This window comes from Cydia strobilella, chromosome 7 (assembly GCF_947568885.1).
Source record: "Cydia strobilella chromosome 7, ilCydStro3.1, whole genome shotgun sequence".
Classification (NCBI taxonomy): domain Eukaryota; kingdom Metazoa; phylum Arthropoda; class Insecta; order Lepidoptera; family Tortricidae; genus Cydia; species Cydia strobilella.
This window is the reverse complement of record NC_086047.1, coordinates 14202335-14219120: the sequence shown is the minus strand read 5'-3', so window position 1 is coordinate 14219120 and position 16786 is coordinate 14202335. Positions and strand designations below refer to the sequence as shown.

The window sequence follows — 16786 nt, the reverse complement described above, 5'->3', positions numbered from 1 at the left end:
GTGACGTGAATTCCACTGTTTATAGATAACAATGTACTCGCTGTGGGAGACGGTCGGGCCCGACTACGAGTGGCGACTCGAGCGTCACCAGAAGCAGTTGCTGGTGCAGTTGAACTGGCACGTGGACGACCGCGGTGGCCAGTTTCTGCTTAAAGCAATAATAGTGCGTCAGCAAATACTTTTGTTTATTGACTTGGTATTAGTCTTACACGCCGTGGGATACTAGTTCTACAATACCGACGACAACATTAAGAACTAATACAACTACAAGTTTTTACCTATTTATAATTATATATTCTCTACAGTTCATCGGAAGTCCACAACCAGACATTCTTTACATTGAGCTTGGGTACCATTTTCACATTTTTTTATGGGGTACTTGTGGAGCTTGCACATCACCGAAGTTAATGCGAATAAATTGCAAGTGCAACTGTTTGGTGTTCGTAATTAGATCAATGAAGTGATCAAAGTAACTTTAATGTAGGTCTGTCCATAAATCGCGATCAAACGCTCGCTATTTTTAAAGTCATCGAAAAGGTTTCACAACGCGAGAATGTTTCGCCTCAGTCGTGATTAAATGCAATTCATAGCAATTAAACATCGCGGCGTCAACGACAAGTGTCATTTATATGATTCATACAAGTCTTATGGTCGCAAGAGTATCTTTTAATTAGATGATTCGTTTTTATTTTTTATTTATGTACCACCAGGTACCAAGAAAAAATACAACTAAACTAGACTCCTACCAAGCTTAAAATTTTATGACACGCCACAAACAAGATTGTGTGAAGTATTTTGTGCGCTTCGGTATATTACTGTAAGTGACTGTACAGTACAGTACCATGGTCAACACTGCAACCTGTCACTTCGTAAACTTAGCCACCTTTTACCCAACCTTTGTTAAATTTTGTCTCTTTCTAACAAACATAAATGTCAAAATGGACAAACGTTTATACCTAAACGATTTGTTAGATGAATGAAAGATTTGACAGACGATTATGAATAACGTCAATAGGGTCTACCAATGGTTAGTTATGAAATGAATTATGATGGTTGCTGTTAGTACGACAGGCTTAAGTTAATTTTATTGACTCATAATAATCTTTTTGCCTCCAGAATTCCCTGTCGTCGGTCAACGAAAAGGGTGACCAGAACTTCAAGCGGAAATTGTCCAAACGCGAAAAGAAAGAACTCAAGAAGAAGGAGAAACTATCCAGACTGAAGTCCGACTCGAACAACGAGAACAGACCTGTTGCTGAGAAACTTTACACAGGTGATTTTGGTTCTTAGTTTTGTTTTAGGTCATTAGTCGGCCTTGGAAAAGTTTGCGAATAACGTTTAGTCAAGGGCAAATAGAAATAAAGCTGTTATTTTTATTTTGCTTTGACTAAACCATTGTTTCATAAGGGAACATGAATTGAGAAACATGACAATAATAAATAGTAACTTCCATAATTAATGATTAGGACTTGCCCGGCGATATGTTGCGCAACATTTTCACGGAAATCTTTGAAATCAATTCAGAAGTATGATGACTTTTAATATTATTGTTTTCCTTAAGGTTCTGATGGGTAGGCCCCTTATGGTGCGAATAATAGTACCTATATTTCATAGATACATATTTAGTTCATTACCTTATTAGTAGCCTTTTATAAGTCAGTTCATCACCATGGATAATCAATCGACGAGTTGATTATCTATGGTGGCAGTCTTTTATACAGAATACAGATCACAATAGATATTGGGACCTGAATATTCCTGACCCTAGAGACAGTACATGAAGGTCCCTCCAGTAGGTGTATATTTATTAGAAATAGCCTTTTTTTAAGCTTCATAGCTCCTGTCTCGATAAGACCTCTAAATGCACAATTGAAGATATTGTAAACTTGTTGTATGATCCACAGAGCTGCCGGAGACGTCTTTCACACGCAGCATCAGCAACCCCGAGGCCGTGATGCGGCGGCGCCGGCAGCAAAAGCTGGAGCGGAAACTGCAGCAGTTCCGCTCCAAAGATGGCGGCCCCGACACCGGTAAGTACCGTGCACTTACCTTACTATGATCTACGAACTACAAGAGCCGTTTAGTGAACTGTAAACAACAGATAGCTCGCTACAAACCCTTTGACCGCCAAAGACGTTAACTGATGCGCGCGGCTACAGTACAATATTAACCTTCGTCACGCCGCACACTATAGACGTGACGTTCAAAGGGTTTACACTTATATAAAGGGGCCCACTGACTATCAGTCCGCCGGACGATATCGGCCTTTATTTGGGTACTTTTTTAAGCGCAACTCAAAAGGATTCGAGCCTCCGGATAAAGACTTCGTCAACAATTTTGTAGGATTTGTCTAACACTAACACTAGTAGCAGTAAAGAAAATAAGCGTTATTGTATGGACTATCTAAGCCATGAATTTTACCTGAAGACCATGCATTTTGAGTTTTTTTGTAAACAAATGAATGGGGGGGTCTCTAAAAAAGACTCGGGGTCACTAAGAAGTTAAGTTATATCTGGTTTCGACTTAATTATAAGAGTCTAAAAAACCGAGAAGACTCTTAACCAACAATATAATAGATCTTATAGCAAAGATAGATAGATACAGTCGTAGTCGTAGTCGTAGATAGAACTCCGTAATAGATAGATACAGTCTAAGGGAAAAACGTGCCTCGAAAATCAAGAAAATTTGATTCTCGTTGAGAGGGCGCTACTAGTTTTGGCCTACAGTCGAATAGATGGCGTTGACGGTTTCGTTTGTTATTTAACAATTTTAACGCATATCAGTGAAAGAACATGGGTCAAAATCATAAAAATAATTAATGCAAATAAAAAAAATCATTTATCTATATTTAAATACATTCTATCGTATTTTTATAAATCTTCATTTTTAGTTTTAAAGTGTGTCGACAGATGGCAGTGAATTTAGTGGGGTTACAAAATTTACTATGACAGTACCGCTCTAGTATAAGCACGAATGTAGATTTAATAAACCGGATGGAGTAGGTACACGAGCCAAAAAGTGTGTCCACATGAGAAGTCAAAGTGGGCGGTTGCATCTCTTTCTAATTAGGGTGACCATAAGTCATATGTATGTGGGATATTAGGATAAGTTGGAATGTATTCAGAAAGGAATTCACCTATTCAGAAAGGGCCTTTTTCTTCCCTGCTAGGAGCTAATTTATACGAACCAAGTACCTAATTAAAACGCTATTACTCCCTAGGGAGTTATATTAATGAAAATTACAGTTTTTTTTCAAAATCCCGCGGGAACAAAATAGATCTTTGTCCTTTAGTACACCTGCATGAAATAAAATATTTTTCGACCAAGTGGGATTAAAAATCACGAAATGTCATGATAAATTAGGTGTGATAAGTTAAATATAAGATTTTATTATGTGTGTTACGTGATAATTATGATGCAAATATTTACCTTTAGACGCTAAGCAAGTCTAATGCTGATGTCGTTTCTATTGTATTGCGTATATGTTCGAGGTGCTATCTCTCAAAAACAGGCATCGTAAAAAATCTGCTTATCACTTATAAGTATAATATACATATTATATACTCTCATATGTATTCATTTGTTTTTGGTAGCAAATAGCAATGGCGGATGATTGAGGAAAAACGTCTCATTTTTACCCTTTGGGTACGGACGGAACCCTAAAAATTAACCCTAAAATTTGAATTTCGCGCCTTTTTCTACTGACAAGATTTGCTTGACCAACTATATTATAAATATAATTGGTCAAACCAAATTGGCAGGAAATGAGAACAAAAAAAACTATACTCATCCTTTTCTTTCGGGTGCTAGTACTAGTATAAGATAAAGTATGATTCTCTCTGTCTATGTTTGAAATAAGTCAGTCCTTTGACAAACTATAAATGTCAGCCGTTGGCGTCCACAACTCAAAAATGGTCACGTTTTTTTATTTGTAGTCTGCCTCTTCCGCACTCATGGTATGTTCATATACGTGATGGCTTCTCTTTCGCACACTTGAGCTATTCTTTAAGCGTCATCGTAGTTGATTGCAACATTTTTCTTTTTCAAATATGCCGCCTTTATGTACTGACGGAAATATGTGTCCAACCTATATAGAATCGATTATATATAGTTTGAACCAACATTTCAGTAATTAAATATTATGTATAAATGTGTCTGTAATATTTAAGGACTTTGGATTTAAATTTTGGCAATGATTTAGGTAGCTCTCATTACGTCAACCAAATAATTAAACATGCCGAAATAAAGATATACTTATTTAGGTAAACTTATTTTTACATTAAGTAAGTACGTAGGTAATAAGAATTCTGTAAGACCGATTCACATCGTGCCGACATCATAGTCACCCTAATGAGTTTGACAATGTTGTCTTGTATTTTTATCGTAAACTTGAATAGTTGAGGCTTATCTGTGAAAAGATATACCACAATCAGCAAAACTTTCACTCCTGCAACCTTTCACACAACATCTTATACCCATTTTATACTTTATTTCGCAAATAAATCTTGAGCGCCGTCATTCATGTATTTTGAAAATTTCTTCATCAAGTTGGGGATACCAATTGATATTCAAAGTTACTACAATGTCTACCATATTAAAATTAATGTATTTTTTGTTGTGCACATGCTTGGTTAAATCAGTTAATAATATTGACATTATACTATTTACAAATTACGTAAAAGATATCAGAACCGTACTCTGAATATAGCACTTAAATAATATAAGAAGGTATTTAATTTTAGTAGTTATTGATATAAATACTACCAAAATGGTATCTTTTTAACATTGGCAACATATGCGAGTGGGACACCGCGACCCACTTTTGCTATCTCATGTGGACCGTTTTCTCTAGTCTGGTACGAACACCTTTCTGGCTCGGTGATAAGGTTCAATTTAGTATGGCAAAAAAAGTGACAGGTCGCTCCAGTTTAGGGTACAGCTTCATGAGTTCAAGTTACTCTATGTCTTATAGGGACTGTGCGGAGGGTCTGCCACCTTGTGATATAAACCGAAAACTTAAACGCCCGAAGAAACGACGCTATTGTGCTGCTCCCTATTGTCGTCCAATCAGACCGTTCCGTATAGCGCCATCTATAATGTTATTCACTGACTGTCGAATGCAACTTTAGGGTGGAACACGGGGGCGCTTTTTTCTGGGGTGGCTGAGGAAAATATGTAGATAGTGACCGACAGATGGCGGAGTTAATACTAATTCACTTAATACTTACTAATAGATTAATACCATTTATTGGTATTATCTAACAGTATACTAACTACCAACTAAAAATCTGTTCTTAGTAGCAGTTAAATTTGCCATCAATTTATTATTGATTCATAAACGCTTTTAAATTGAACTTATGAGAAAAAATAAAAAGTAATTTATATAGTATTATCAAATCAATACTAACAGGTTGCTTTGTGTGCTGTTTAAAATTAGGTAACAATAAAAGAGAGACCTGTGAAATGATATGTTTATAGTGGAATATGTGGTAGGTCTATATCGCATCGCCACTTAATTGTTCACATTAATATCACTTTGATACTGACGCCGAAGATAAATGATCCTGGCGATATTGTTGCTGTTATACCTACTTCTCCAATACTCGTACTTTCGCAATTAATTATTGCTACCGAACTTTAACATTGGTTAAAGTAAAATTGAAACTATGAGTACTTATATTATAGGGTCTAGGGGCTTACCGCTGTTGAAACTCTGCTCGGAAGTTTTAGTTAGCCATTACGCAAAAAACCGGCCAAGTGTGAGTCGGAGTCACCCACTGAGGGTTCTGTACAAATTTAACTTTTATTTTTATTTTTTACAAATTTATAGATTTCAGATATTTCCCTGTACTTGTAGTGTAAGACGATATTACTTGCCAAATTTCATAGTTGTAGGTCAGCGGGAAGTAAAATGTTGCACGTCATGATTGAGTGTCGAAATATACGTTTTTTGCGGCATAAACGGCCGTATGTTTTTACAAGCTTTTTATTAACTTGCAATGTACGAGTATGCGTGTGGAGGAGGAGGAGAATGTATGTTTGTATGGGTCAGATCTCGCAAGCTTCCAATGAAGCTGAAAATTTGCGTACACATGTAAGTCGGGTGACATTGCAATAATATGACACCATCGAGCTGATCTGATGATGAAGACAGGAGGTAGCAATAGGATCTCTGTGATAAAACAACAAAACCTAATATTGTTGTATGGGGGTTTTGCAATTTTCTCGACGAGTGTTTGTTGCCTGCGGAAAAAAGTACAGTCAGCGATAAAAGCTTGTACCAAAAATGTAATTTTTGCTAAAAATTTATTTTTACGTTGACTTTTAGTAGAAGTTTGATTTTTCACAGCTTGAAGGGGCTGTAGACCGAAGTATATGATTTTAATTTCAACTCGATACCTCCACGCGTTCTCGAGATAAAGGGTCTTGACAGACAGACGGACGGATGGACGGACGGACGGACAACAAAGTGATCCTATAAGGGTTCCGTTTTTTTTCTTTTTGAGGTACGGAACCCTAAAAATGAATAAAATAGCAAATTCAATAGGAATGACGAATAAAACCTAGTTATATTTTCTTTGTATAATAGTTTTACATGTAAAATTTATTGGTATTGGTGCAATAAAGATTATTTACTTACTTTCTTAATGTACGCCTAATTTGAAATGGTAAAATTAATAACGTACATATAACTGAAATTAAATTAAATCAAATATCTTATACAAATCAAATTCACTTAGTCCCTTAATGATATAGGGTCATCCGGATTACCTATGAAATAAACGTTAATTTCCCATAGGTATTTAGTCTGCAGCACCAATTATGACACCGGTATGTATCCCTTTCCACGTGTCATCTAACGCTCTCAAGATAGGTTTCCTGTGTGCCTCGTGGCCGAGAACGTTAAAAGCATTCCAGACTCAAGGGAAACTAGTGTGAGTGTGTTTGTGTACATTCATCATTAATATGTAGTACAACTCACTCAGGAGCTCGGGACAAAAGAAGCAACTCTATTCCTTGCTAGTACAGTAAAAGTCTAAAATACTGATACGGATACAGGGCCGAAAATATCTGTAATTATCATAATTAGTTTTGGCGATTTGCCCGTGTGGATATTTTAGACGTAGACTGTACAAACGGAATAATATTAGATGGAAAAGTAAAAGTTGAATTAGTCGTAATAGCATTTAGCCTTCAACTTCGAGTAAAGGCAAGTTCAAAGCCAAATTTAATTTAGCGACCCGGCAGCCGCGAATCGCACAACTTGAGTTTGGCGCTCTTTATGTATAACTTGAAGTAAATTGTGTGGCATAATTCTTGAGTACTTCCGTTATTGTACCTAAAGAGTGTATGGAAGAAATCTCTTTTTAGCTATAGTCAATTTTTTTAGCATTAGAAATAAGGTAAACAATTTTGACGTGTCTTTTTATTGAAAAATATTGAAAAACGCTTTAAAAAAATGAGTTTATATTACTTATAAAGGTAAAAGAATGTAAAAGATCGTATATGATTTATAATTGGAACATATTTGCTGTGAGTTATTTTTCAAAAGCGATATTTAATAAAAAGACACGTCAAGATCGCATACTTTCTTTCTAATGCTAATAAAAAACGAACTATATAAGAACGCCAGTTGCCAAATTGGTATATAACATTTGTATACATAGTGGGTGTACAATAAAAAGTAATTTTTCACATCACCTATTCGAAAAGGGAACTTTTCTTCCCTGCTAGGAGGGATCAAAGTGGCACTTTTCTGTTCAAGGACATTTTGTTGCCAGTATGAAATATTGACACAAAGACATATGAAATTAGTATGCAGATAATCGATTACAATTTCTTTATAATCGATTACGTGCATACAATTTTTCTAACTTAAATAATATTTTGTTGTAATTGTAAACAAAAAATGTAATTATGTAATTAACGTATTTTAAATTAATAATATCATATTTAAATTAATTAATTAGCGTAATATTTACAAAAAAACGTAAAAAAACTTTAGTTTAATAATTTAATTTTCATTTTGACATTTTAGGTCACCTTAAACGCAGCCATACTTGTCTATGCAATCAATTTAAAAAGTTTATATTTAAAAAAAATTGTACAAATATTTCACAAAGCATTATGCGGTTCTGTATTCTGTATAAATTTGGAAATACTTAGTTTAAATCAATAATAATAGGCCTTTTCATCTGTGTCAGATGTTTTAAGCAGCATCCCGGTAACAACACTAATAATAATAAATATAAGTGATATCAGTCTTCATAGTGTTCTTCCGAAGATTTGGTTCAAAGGGGTAAGAGCTAATTTGTTATCAGAAAAATCTACAAAAATAATGTAGGTACTTGATTTTCATTGTATCATTTTAGTTGTTTGCTGCTGTTTTTGAAAAGATATTAGGTACATAATTATGAGCTGTAGGTACTTTTAATTTGTCACTACAGTCACGTCTGAAAATATCGATACGGACAAAGTGCCAGAAGTATGTACCTATACTAAGGTCGTGTACACATATTTTTGGCACTTTGTCCGTATCGATCTTTGCTTAAAATAATAATGTTTTGAAACCTAATGTTAGTATGTAATTTCCTCATAGGTAATGTGAAAAGCAGTATGTGTCACATGGTAGCAAAATTATTTTCACCTTGGGCGTTAACACTTGAATCCCTCACTACGCTCAGGATTCTATGTTAGAATCCCTCGCTACGCTCAGGATTCTATTATAGAATCCTTCGCTTCGTTTAGGATTCAATTGTACGCCCTCGCCGTAAATATGTCATTTTGCTCCCTTGTGACACAATCTACTATTATTAGTTTTAGTTTGGTCGTTTTTGCTTCTTTTAATCCTGTAGGGCTTGATTTATATTTTTCCACTGGCTTCGGTCCTGGGCAGTTTGCTCACCTCCCGCTGCATCCCTAACCCTAACCCGTGTCTTTCTCCATGCAACGGTGCCAAGTAGGCTAGGGCGGCAATTTTTCCGTTTGCCGGTCAGGGCTATTTTTGATGTGGGTGTCAGGTTTCCTGAGGATATGACCAGTCCAATGCCATTTCCGTGATAGGATTTTCGCGCTTGCTGTTTGATATTGTCAAAATGTAAATTCTGGAGTATTTATAAGGCATATTATGTTTTTTACAAATTCGCGTTCAGTTTTAAAAGTTTTAAAACGTAACTGTTCTCAATTACTTTTTCAATCAGTATTCAGCAATTAATGTAGCAATTAAAGTCTTAAAGCAAACTTTTTCGTTCAAATGAATTAGAGGTTTTTCGGCGCCGATCTTAAGCCTTAACGATGTAACTTATTAGACGCCCTGGGATTGTCTTGATTAAGATTAGTAAGCTACTTGCTAGGTATAGTCTCGAGTCTCGCGGAGAAACTCCCATTTACCCCTCGTAACTAAATATTACCTTCTGTTAGATCCCGCACTGACCACACCCAAACCACAGATTATATAATAGTTCTCACGAGCCCAAACACTAATAATATTAGCACAAATTGGATATATGGAAAGGAATGAACATGATTAGAGAATACAAAGATGTTTAATGCAACTAATTGATATGTATATTAACCCACTCCGCGCTAATTTCGACATAATGTCGTTACACCTCTACGAAGAATTTTCGCTACATAGTGGGAAAACCACACTATCGGCCACAACGTAGCGCTACAGCGTAGCTTAACAGTAAATTAGTAAATAAATATGAATGGCATATACAGGTTGATTTTGTTATGTCTAACCCAGCGGTTCTCAAACTTTTTTGGCGACGGAACCCTTATGGAAAGCGAAATATTTGACGGAGCCCTAAATAAAACTTTCGTTTGTCACTATTTAACTGTAGACCAGAGATATAGAAGAGCTGGTTATTGATTTGTTTTCGCTTTTTCTCGCGGAGCCCCCACAGAGGCCTTGCGGAGCCCTATAGAGGTCCTCGGAGCACACTTTGAAGAATCTCTCTGAGGGGTGTGAATATATAATGAATGGGAATGAAATACTATGGGTATTTCCACTCAATTTTAACTCAAGGTGTAGAATTATGGACCACTGCAGCTGAATGCAATAGACTATTTAGGCTACAAACCCTATGATTATCCAGTGCAGTCATTATTTAAAGAGCACAAAATACTCACGCTACCCTGTGTTTATATACTAACAGCCTGCAAATATGTGAGGTCAAACCTAGGGCTATATACGCCCCGTGGTCAGCACCGCGGCCGCAACACGCGTGGCTAGCACCTCCTGCTGGTCGCGCGCTGCCGACTGGCCAAGGCTCGGAAATCGGAAGCTCGGAAGTCACTCGATGTCATGGGTGTAATGATTTATAACACCCTTCCGACAGAGGTCATTAACTCACCTAGTGAGGCAATATTTATAAGTAAACTTACAAAAATGTTAATTGGGCTAACTTGTTACACTATAAGTAAATTTATATTGAGGACCACTGATATCTCCAAATGATGTATTTTCAAACAATATACCTAAATTATAATACTAAAATAAGATTAAACAAAATACTTACTAATTTACTTATACAAATGTATCTAACCCGCTAAATTGTAACTAGCAATAAAATCTAGTACTTAAGACGATTCTCGCTGATTTGGCCTTGAGCGTCTCAGCGTCTCTGTACCCGCACCCCGCTCACTGCGATCGTACGTGAATTATGTCTCGGTGCGGCGACTGCGGCGGAACGAGGTTCAAAGAATAACCTACAGCCCAGAGGCGCGCGGCATTTGGCGCTATACCTCGTATTTGTGCATCTTTTGCAGATATTTTGTTGTTTGAGTATGAGTAGATCATGCGTGTAGTGGAGGTCGTAAATTATAATAAAAATATATTCCCTTATGCATTATACTTTACAAGCCTCAATTAGTTAATTTGTGTTTTATCTGTTTCTTACAAATATCCGTCTAGGATTAAGATTTATAGCTAATGCTTGGTATGTACTAAATTGAGGCGTACAGTGCGTTTTTTTATACAGTTTTTTTTATCCGTAATAAATAAATATAAATAATGCCATTAATAGTTAACTTATAAAATTAAAGTACCTACTAGCTTCATATACTACTACAAATGTGTTATTTTTCGAAGTTCGAAGTTTTCTCAATCATTACGTGGGAATATCATCATTATTAAGGTTCCGTACCTCAAAAGGAAAAAACGGAACCCTTATAGGATCACTCGTGCGTCTGTCTGTCTGTCTGTCCGTCTGTCACAGCCTATTTTCTCGGAAACGACTGAACCAATTAAGTTGAAATTTGGTGTACATATGTAAGTTTGTGACCCAAAGACGGACATGTAACGTAAACAAATTAATTTTAAACACGGGGGCCACTTTTGGGGGGTAAAAGAGAAAATTAAAAAAAAAGTTTTTCAAACTATATCGTGTTACATATCAAATGAAAGAGCTCATTGTGAGAATCTCAAATGTATATTTTTTATAATTTTAGGATAAACAGTCAATTCAATTCAATTCAATTCAATATATTCTTTATTCAAATAGGCCTAGCAACAAGCACTTTTAAATTGTTTAGAAGTTATTCACGAAAATAGGCAAAAAATGAGCATGAAAAAAATACACAAAATAGATCTTTACCTATAGATCACAGGAAAACTTATTAGAAATGAGCAGTTAAGCGTGAGTCGGACTTAATTATTTAGTTTTTGTTCCAACCCCTACTGGTTTATTAAAGACATTTCACGTACGTTTCACATAAAAAATAAATTGTTTAATTTGAGTAATGTACGGAACCCTTGGAACACGACTCCGACTCGCACTTGGCCGGTTTTTATTACAAGCGCGCCACAACCAAATCAGCGCTTTGCAGTCATTTATTTTTTTAGTGGTTAACGGCTATGTATGATGAACCCCTGTGGACGTCAGCTGCCGCTCCGTTGATGGGTTGAGGAATGGCAGCCACAGAAACACGCAAAAAAAAAAGTTATCGCCTCCCGCTTGGTACTGTGTCAGATGATAGTTTAGATGCTATTGTGAATTAAAAAAATGGTCAGCCGGTTGTATCTCGGTGGACCGTCAGCTGGTCACATGAACATGTAAAAAAATCTTTTCAGTCATCGCATCCCATTTCATACTTTGTCAGATGGTAGTTTGGATGATATTGTTAATAAAACAAATCGTCGGCCGGTTGTATCGCGGTGGAAAGACCGTCAGCTATTAAAACATTATTGTTAGTTTAAAAATAATTTTAATTAATTTAGCCGTTTAGTAAAAGTAACCAAAGTTAGCCGCAAAATGGCCTGTTTTATTATTTTTATTACGGTAAAACTATAAATATCAGGAAATAAGTTTAATTTTATAATTGTTGAACAATAAATGTAGATTCATATATATTTTTTTCATAATTTTTTGTTTACCCCTTTAGAAGACATAATACACCAACTTAACCCAATGAAATAATTACTGAAATCCAGAAGCAGATACAAATAATAATAAAATAATAAAACGTTTATTAACAGGCAAGGATCACCCATGAAAAATTTACAGACATAACTACAATTACACTATTTAACACTAATTACTACTTAACTAAACCTACAATAAACTTAATAGTAAGTTTTTCCGAAAATAAAAATACGATAGGCCGTTTTGCTAGTTCTTAATCGATTAAAATTATTTTTAAACTACAAAAACAATGTTATTTAACAGGTACTATTCATACATACAACGTAATAGGTAATAGGTAGCTTATGTTAAATCAATTATTTATTGTTTCGAGATGGAATGGAACATTATTCAAAACGTAAAACTTGAATGACATTATAATATGTCGGTCAGAAAAGTTTTCTCAAACATACGTATATTATAGTATAATATATACGGATATTATCATTACATTCATTGTAATAGACCGCAAAATACCGTGTTGCGCTCGCTAATGCGCGTCGCAACCAAATCAGCGCTCTGCAGTTATATATTCTTTGGCCACAATAAGTCCGATATTATAGCACTTTGCTTGTGCATAAGCGAACATAGTGCAAGGAAGGCACGGAGCGACGAGCGGCACAGCCTCCTCGTCTCAAAGCTGGCACACGACTGCCGGCCACGCCATTTTCAGGCTGCATACGCAAAATGAAATGTGGAAAAATGTTCGATTTCTTAAGAAAATATTTTTTGATTAAGAAAAGCTATGTTGCATTTGTAGAACCTGTTAAAACATTTTTGTTCGTTTAAAAATAATTTTAATCGATTAAGCCGTTTAGAAGTTATAAGCAAAGTTAGCCGCAAAACGGCCTGTCGTGTTATTTTTTTTCGGTAAAACTACAAATTTCAGGAAAAAAGTCAAATGTTGCGATTGTTGTCCATAGAGTGAAGATGCATATATATTTTTTTCATAATTTTTGGTTGACTCATTTAGAGCTTATACTAAAAAGTAACAGTTTTTGGCCAAAAACTGCGCGAAGCGCCTTAATAAATTTGTGAGATGTAACTACCAATATTACTTAGTTATAGGTAATCTTATATGTAATGTGTGACATGTAAAATTATTTATAATTTTATGAATAAAAGATCTAAATCTCAATATGTAGGTAGGTCTACGTTTACTATGGGGCCAACCGCGAAAAAAAATCTGCTGTTTCATAGAAAACATTGATATATGATTCGCCGAAATGTATGAGACTGCAGGTTTTTTGCGTCTTCGGTGTTGGCCCCATAGTAAAAGTTGTTCAGTATGACCTACATATTCAGCCCTCAGATTATGGTCCAAGCCAGAAGTTCACCTGATGTTTAATGATATTAAATATCTGTTCTATCTAGAAGGTGATCTGTTCTTACTTTTACCCTAGCCCATACTTATGTACCTACACTAACTATAACTGTATTTAGAACTGGCTGATAGATAAAGTATTTTATGATATCAATGAATTTTTTGAAAGTTAACAGACACCTATGTATATATAACGATGTAAGTACTTAAGTATAAGTTTAGTTTTAAGATAGGTAGATTGTCTACCATAATTGTACGCCCTAGCAGGCAACTGTTGATACTTATTATTTTTAATTACCACCTTTGTACGTACACAGTTATACAATAAAACATTATTCTATTCTACATTGTTGTTTGCACTGCGGTACGGTGTTAGTGCAAATAGTGTACCTATTAATAAATATGTACTCGGTATACTGTTTCCGTCTCTTCAGGGACTTGCTTTCCGCTTGTAATAAGGCAAATGCGTCATACTAGTTATAGGTACGTGGACACGGTTGTATTTATTTGTATAGGGTATTGATTTCTTTGGTATTAATGGGTATTAATGTTTATGTGGAAATTCAATACTTATATATCTATAGAGACTACAAATTGACGATTATGAATATTCCGAAAACAAAACTGTTGCAGATGTAGCGTAAATCTTTAACAGTACTGTGAGGTTTATAATTTCAATTCAATTCAATACATTTATTCCATGTAACCAAGACACATTTTATTAGTAACACTTACAAGACTAAGGGGTTAGGGGTAGATTTCGCTGACGGATGATTCTGCTTCATTAGTAGTGGAAAATTTGTGTTCCATAGACATTATTTTTATAACTGCTTTCTTCTTATACAGGCGGCACGTTGAAAATATACGGTTCGTCGCTATGCCCCGACGTGCCGTACAAGACACTGCTCCTGTCCGTCGGCGACACGGCGGCGGGCGTCGTCCGCGAGATGCTCGACAAGTACGGACTGTCGCGACACGACCCTCAACACTTCTGCATCATTCAGGTAACTATCTTCAGACGTACCTACGGGTCGTCACTCTCCTTCGATTCGCCGTAAAGTCGAAGGTAAACATATCGATGGACCTAATTGCTCAAAATATTTAAACACGATCTTATTATGTGATGCGCTCCGGGGATCAAAGTAGACCCCATGCAAAGTTATACATTCATAGGCCGCATTCATAAAACGCATGTGAGTTCGTTGCATTTATTTATAGAAAGAATCGACTGTCGGCCAAAACAATACTTACAAATTTCGCTATAAAGATCTATATGGCCGAACATCCGTCTAAGGAGATGTAAAAAGTGTGAAATCTGTGTTTATTATATGCCTGTTACAATGTGCTTTTTATTTGGACAAAGCTGTGCTGTGGTACCGTTACAAGAAACTATTTTTCATTTTTATTTTTAGGGTTCCGTACCTCAAAAGGAAAAAAGGGAACCCTTATAGGATCACTCGTGCGTCTGTCTGTCACAGCCTTTTTTCTCCGAAACTACTGTTATATGTAAGTTTGTGACCCAAAGACGGACATGTAACGTGAACAAATGAATTTTAAACACGGGGGCCACTTTTGGGGGGTAAATGAGAAAATTAAAAAATAAAGTTTTTCAAACTATATCGTGTTACATATCAAATGAAAGAGCTCACTATGAGAATCTCAAATATATTTTTTTATGATTTTAGGATTAACAGTTTAGAAGTTATTCAAGAAAGTAGGCAAAAAATTACCACCCCCCCCCTTTATCTCCGAAACTACTGGGTCTAAATTTTGAAAAAAAAAAAAAATAGAGATTTTGATCCGACCCCTACGGGTTTTTTAAAGATATTTCACTCACGTTTCACATAAAATAGTTATTTGTACAACAAGAGAGGAAAGTTGGTTTTTCTTGCGAGTGTTTATTTTGAGTCCCGAGAAAGCGAAAGATTCTATAATTGAATTAAAGTAATTTTAAAAGGAATTTCTAAAGTAGAATCTTGAGCGTAGCGAGGGACTCAAAAACACGAGATGTAAAATAACTTTGCTCTCGTGTTGCACACATAATTTTTCACCTCAGTAGTGAGAACATATTAAAGGTTAAAATGTATTTCGAATTACACAGAATAAACAGAAAAAAAAATGTAATTTAATATGTAATATAATACCATACCATACCATAAGATACGATACGATACGATACGATACGATACGATACGATACGATACGATACGATACGATACGATACGATACGATACAATACGATACGATACGACACGACACGACACGATACGATACGACACGACACGACACTATACCAAACGATACGTTACGATACGATACGATACCATACGATACCATACGATACCATAATAAAAGTATGAAGTGGCAGTTCATGGCCTTCACTAAATTAAAAAGCTACATTGTTTCACTCCCTGGAGTGAGGAAAGTAGGCTTGTTCGAGCTGCTGAGGTGAAAAGTATATTGTTTAAATTGTGTAATGTACGGAACCCTTAGAACGCAAGTCCGACTCGCACTTGGCCGGTTTTTAATTAAGTATTGTGTATCATTCTCTAGTGCCATTCGCTATATTAATTCTAAACCCATCTATATACTGATTTATACATCTATATACTGATAACACGATTTTCACTCATAATTTTGAAACTAACACGGAACTTAATCCATCCAGCTGGCTTATGACAGTCGCGTTATTTTTTTTATGTATACTGACTACAGTGGCCAGTGCTAAAACGGCGAAGGTTAAGATATCTATTTAGTCCAAAGTGTAATCCGCCTCAAGTTTAAAACCAATGTAACCGCAGTCTTAATCTATAATGGATCAGTTGTTTCCCGGCCTTCCTTTGGGCGCATCCCATCTAATGCGGTTATAGGATGAAAACCCGGAAAACCCGAGAAGGTAATAACATTTTAAAACCCATAAAGACCGTTACGAACATCATTACGTGAATAAAACTGCTTTTGCGAGTTGCTTGTATGGTTGAATTTTCATTATGATAAGAAAAATGTTTAAAATAACGGTACAATACACAACAGTATGGTTAATCTCCCACCGGAA

General features: G+C 35.7%; 1 protein-coding gene across 1 annotated transcript in view; it reads left to right on the top strand.

Annotated features, from left to right (window-relative positions):
* LOC134743252 (uncharacterized) overlaps positions 1-16786 on the top strand; it is a 154374-nt gene that overhangs the window by 33056 nt on the left and 104532 nt on the right. Inside the window, exons 6-8 of the mRNA XM_063676661.1 lie at positions 1117-1273; positions 1905-2030; positions 14578-14735. Coding sequence (XP_063532731.1) covers positions 1117-1273; positions 1905-2030; positions 14578-14735 — 441 coding nt within the window. The remainder of the gene's footprint in view (positions 1-1116; positions 1274-1904; positions 2031-14577; positions 14736-16786) is intronic.